The sequence below is a fragment of the Apis dorsata genome, unplaced genomic scaffold (genome assembly GCF_000469605.1).
Source record: "Apis dorsata unplaced genomic scaffold, Apis dorsata 1.3 scaffold_1, whole genome shotgun sequence".
Lineage (NCBI taxonomy): Eukaryota > Metazoa > Arthropoda > Insecta > Hymenoptera > Apidae > Apis > Apis dorsata.
Window position 1 is genome coordinate 923,999 of NW_006263304.1, and position 5,493 is coordinate 929,491.

The window sequence follows — 5,493 nt, forward strand, 5'->3', positions numbered from 1 at the left end:
TTATCTCGATAATGCTCGCCAGCCAACCTTCCGCCCGAGGGTTGTTAACCCCCAATGTCGAGTCGTACGACACGCGATGGATACGAGAAACACGTAGCTAAAAATAAGAGAGTTTCAGGATCTAATGACAAGAATTGCGAGAAATTTTCTTCCTATGTCTATAATTTTTCTTTTGCTTCCAGATAAGCTTGGGCAAGCACGTTTCGGTCGGTGAGGTGGTCACGTATACGCCACATCCGGAGAATCCGGAGACAACGCTTTTAACACAACAGGCGGTCATCTCTATCCAAGGGGTACCGCTCATAGATCATTTAGAGAGGTTACTGACAATGACGATCGAACAAAACGCGAATAAGGTAAAAAAAAAAAAATTTTACGATCCAGTTAGTTTAGATCCCCTAGTATAGATCCCTTCGAATATTGTTTCGAATAATCGAAAGATTTCCAGTTTTCATGTTTGAGTTTTGCATCCTGTTGCAAGTTATGAAATTGTTGCACATTATTGAAGAGGAACGAAGTTGTTATTCGTCCAAGAAGCAAGCGCGTGCAGATTTCTTCACCGTGTGCAATGATTTCGTAACGATTCGTTTATTATTCCGAAGTGGCGATAGGTGCGATGCAATTCGCACGGTAACAATGCGTCTTCGCATCCGATTACGTTTCAGGGTCGTCAAGCAGTGGAATGGGTCATCGAGAAACTCCAAACGGAAGTGAAAGATATCGCGTCCTCCGCCGCGAAATCGACAGATGATCTGTTTAATCAAACACGTCGTCAATTGGACGACATCACGAATATAACGAAACAGGGGATGGAAGATATACAAAACGTGGCGAAAAAATCGTTCGACGAATTCCAAAATTTGACGGTGCCTCCGCCATCTCAATCGATACCAAAGTTGTAGCTAATATATCACGTTAGCTTCAATCTCTTTAACTAACGCTACGTATATCTTCGATGGAACGATTGTGAATGAAATAAAGTGATTCGTCGACAGAGAGAATTCCATTTGTCGTGTTTCGATGCTGATAATTCAAAAGATACACACGGGAGGAATTTCTATATTCCACTGCCTTATAATAATCGTATATAAACGACAGTTTTCAATGATTTTACGCATCGATCAAATCTACTATCGCGGGGTTAGTAAAATTATTATTATTATTATAGGAAAAAGGAATAAATTACATTTAAATGAAATTTTCATACGAACATTTATATCGTTTAGGATTCGAAGAAAGACTGAGACGCGTAATATTCTTCTTTTAGCGAACGAGAGTAAAAATACAAAATCAAGATATATTTTATCGAGTAAAAATATAATATTGCGACAAAATTTGTAAATGCGCCAATCGTTCCGCAGAAGTTAAAAGAGCGGCTTAGTGAAAGAGATGTTGCTGCGGCAAGAATGATTAAACAAAAATATTTGACAATATCGCAATTTCGATATCGAGGATTGCTTTTGGAAAGATATTGTCAAGTTTCATTGGCTCGAAACGAAACTGAATTTCATTCAAAAGAAAATTGACCAAAAAGTATACCATCTACGTACTATTTGCAAGGAAACGTCATGTACGTGTTGTGTACGAGATTCGAGGACTCTACGAATATTTATTCCAAATGCTTATCTCTTTAGTCTCTCATTTTTGTTTAAGTATTATTACTCTTACGGAATACATTGAGACGTGATTCGTTTCAAAGCACTGTTGAAAACTATGTTTTCAGTTTAATCGGTGCTATATCATTTTTTTCTTAGTATTGAATTCTCATGTCACGTTCCAAATAATATCGAAGAAATATTCTTTTTTCCATTATTTGCTAAGCATTCTAATGTCCACTCGTGGCTTGTGCTTCAATTACAGTGTAGTTAATTTAGCAAGTAAATCGAAATGTAAATTATATAAAAAAAAAAAAAGGCGTAACGAAATAGATGTTTCAATTCATAATATAGAAATTAGAGCAACACCACGTATTCATGTCAATTGACCGGGATCTAAACCAAAGCTTAGATTCGTCTACTCTGATGCTCTATTGAATTGGAAACCAGAGAAGATGGAAATACATTTATTTTTAAATCAACGCCAATTCATTTTACTTTTCATCGATATTATAATTAATTACGTTTCAACATCAAATTCAACGGTTTGAAACACGAACATGAGAGCGCATAAATCGTTTTCGATCAAGCCTTTTTTTTTTTCTTTTTCTTTTTTTTTTGTAACGCTCATCTCGCGAAGTGAAACGAAAAATAAGAAAAATCATCGTTGAGAAACGTTAGTCGTCCCAGGTGGGTTCGTCGATACTCGTCGTATCATTTTGAAATCGCGTGCCACGAAATACCCGATCTCTCTCTCCTCGTCCTCCTCGCTCCTTCTCCTCGATCTCCCCGAGGGAATATTCGCGCGAGTCAGCGAACGATTCCACGCGTCGAACGGGGAACGAAACACGCTCGTATCATACGGGCCAAGTATCGATTCAACGATGGAGGACCGGTCTCGACATTCCGCCCGAGCAATTTCCACCCAAGTGGAATTTCGACCGAGTCATTATTGTTCTCGGCGGTCTAGAGACAATTTCCATTCGGTTTACTCAAATCTGGCCAGCCAACTACTACTCTCTAGGTAAGTAGAGAAAGAGAAACAATGGGAGGGGGCGAATGAGTGGGAGAGCGAGCGAGGATGAGATGGATTATGGGATCGTGGACGCGTTTGCAATCGGGGCGCAGGAAACGGACGAAATTTGACATCAGGCTTGACCGGTGGTATGTAAGAGATAATTGATGACGTTACGGTTCATCGCTCGGTTACCGGACATGGACAAATATTGACAGCTTCCGATCGGAGAGGGGGCCAGCCAGGAGAGGACCTATCCTTTGTAGGTGGCTCACGCACGTGGTGGTTTCCACCTACCTCGATGTCGATTCGGTTTTCCTGTCGAATCGGCCTCCGCTTAACCCCGCTACGTTAGTAAATCAACGTTCTCTGGACGTGCATGTCGAGCAAGTTTCGTAAATTAAAGTGGCCTCGTTTGTCCCTATAAAGCTTGCTAGCTGTGGCTATTGCTTGCACGTGACGTTCCGCTCCACGCTTTGAGGACAAAGTGGCAGTTTTCCCCTTTGCCTCACTTTTATTACAACCGGGGGAAGGGGCGTCTTCGTGCCACTTCGGTTGGAACACAAAATTGTGCAGCCGGAAACTTAAGCCCGGAAACTTGAAGAGTTCTCTGGGGCCGGTGAATCGGGGACGAGTGGTGGAGGCAAACGTGGCCACCTCGCGTTGCGCCCGAGATATTAGTTTTCGTGGCTATGATGGCCGGATGACGTCGCAGTTGCGTTGTTCATCTTTAATTGCTCGTGCCTGCCAATTCTCTCGCTCGGCTATTTTGCGGGCGAGCGCGCCTCCTTCAAAGGAGGAGGTCGCTATGGTGGTAAATCGGTTCGTAACAAGTTTCGGAAAATTCGATTAGGCAGCTTCCTTATCCTGCGGTGGAAGCGTTGTTCCCCGATCGTTTGCGGCGAGACAAAGGATCGCTTGTTATCCAACTGTTAATGTCCTTCCACTCCCCGTGGATAATTGCTTCCCCTTTCCATTCGATCTATCTCTAAAACTTTGTGCCATTAACCAACCGGCTGACCCGGGACGCGTTACTTTTTTCGGCTGGAAAAAAAAATTATTTGATTCCGAAATAAACGCTCGAAGAGAGTGAGAATGCTCTGCCGAGTTGTTTGAAAGCCACTCTCCACGAGCTTTCTCCACGAGAAGGGATACGATTTTCAAGGCTGTTCCCTCGCCTGTTCCATTTTCCATTCGCTTAGCTCGAGCTCGGGTGGGGAAGAAAAGGAGAGGCTTCAAAGGCTCGAGCGACTGTCGAAAAGGCTCATGGTTTACACATCGTGACGGTACTTTCTCGTCAAGGCTCGTAAAAGCTCTCGGGGACGATCGACTGTAAAAGTCGGCGACACGGTCAAGAAGATCCTTCTTGATTTCCCGCTTCTCGATTCACGAGAACGGTGAAAAATCACACTCCACACATATTATTCTCGGTCGCTGCTCCGTGTATTATCCATTCTTTTCCGTTCCAAGCTTTTCCATTGTTCTTTACGAGAAGAAAGGAGCCAGGAGAAAGGAATCCCAAATTGTTCCTGGATAGTTGAACATTTTCTTCAAAGCGATAAATTCCTCTGCTTGTTTCCCACTTGCTTTTTACCACGAATTCGAGGGTTCGTTTCGAAGTTCGAACGGTTTTGCAGAAATTTTCCAGAGTTACGGGAATAATCCTTTCAGTGAGATTAATCGTTCGAATAAACGAGCTTGAATTCTCGTGAAATTTGAATTATCGTAAGTTCGTTTGATTTATCACGTATATTGCGGGCTATCGATCGTTTTATCGAGTCTTCGATTATCTCTCGAATATCTTCAATTTTAAAAAATAATAAAAATAATTAAAACCTCCTAACATTCTGGATATTTTAAAATAAAATGGAAACGAATATGGATTCGTAAAAGGAAGAAGAAAAAAAAAGAATGAATGCTTTTTTGAAGACCCTTGAAATGGAAACAAAAAAGGATTACGTAATTCTTCCGACATGACTGCTTTCGGAATACTTGATCATACGGAATTAGCTCGCGTCAACGTCGTATCACGGAAATTGTACAGAAATGGTTGAATATAGAGTTGTGCGGATGGTGTAACGCAGCTACGTAGATAATAACGGTAGATGTTGAGCCGTTCTGGGCGACGTGGCGCATACGCTCCTCCTATTAGCATACAATTATCTTTATGCTTCTTTTATGATTCATATTTAGTACCAGTTCTGCCAGCTTTTCGCTTCGTCGGCCAGCGTAGCTTCAAGTTTGCAACTTTTACGATCGCGTTTGTTCCTAAACTTAACGTTTTCCGGTTCACCCCTTATCATAGTTTCTCGGCGCAGGCCTGGTATTCTTGCTAAACGTTGCATTTGCGAATAAACTTGAAGGGGCGGGGACCCGAAAATTTGTCGTCGTACGTGCCGAAAATCGGCAACAAATATCGATTTCCTCCATCCTCGTTTCTATCTCCTCTTATCGGGCAAGTTCAGCCAACAAAAATTCATCCGATTATTCTTTCGTTTTTTCGTTTCAGTTTAAACGAAAGGATGAAGCGCGAAGTGTGAAAAATGTTTAAAAGTGACGAAAAGTTTTCTTTTTTTCTTTTTCTTTTTCTCTTTTGATATTTTTGAAAAGGAAAAAGTTGCGAATTCCATTGCGTGGAAAAAGTTCAAATAACAATGGTCCGTAACAAAGAGATAGTCACGTTATATCTTGGGTACCGTACCATTTTATGCGCTATATGGTTTCGATCGCGGTTCCAATGACCCACCATTGCTACGAGCCGGGCATTAATTTAATTAATTCAGATCCATTTGCAAGTGCATGCGAGCCAGCCATTCTGGCATTTATTTTGCGCCATTTGGACCTTATTTTTGACGAAACGCGAGCTCGCTATAATTGCCTAGG

At 41.8% G+C, this 5,493-nt stretch overlaps 1 protein-coding gene across 2 annotated transcripts in view; it reads left to right on the forward strand.

The window, feature by feature from the left end:
• LOC102675295 (protein slowmo) overlaps positions 1 to 1,941 on the forward strand; it is a 15,266-nt gene extending 13,325 nt beyond the window's left edge. The window contains exons 4-5 of one of the 2 annotated variants that reach the window (XM_006607098.2): positions 183 to 356; positions 1,176 to 1,941. In XM_006607098.2, the coding sequence (XP_006607161.1) occupies positions 183 to 356; positions 1,176 to 1,181 (180 nt within the window). In that variant the 3' untranslated portion in view covers positions 1,182 to 1,941. Of the gene's footprint in view, positions 1 to 182; positions 357 to 665 lie in introns of both variants that reach the window. The other variant, XM_006607097.2, reaches the window with a different exon arrangement.
• Positions 1,942 to 5,493: the final 3,552 nt, after the last annotated feature.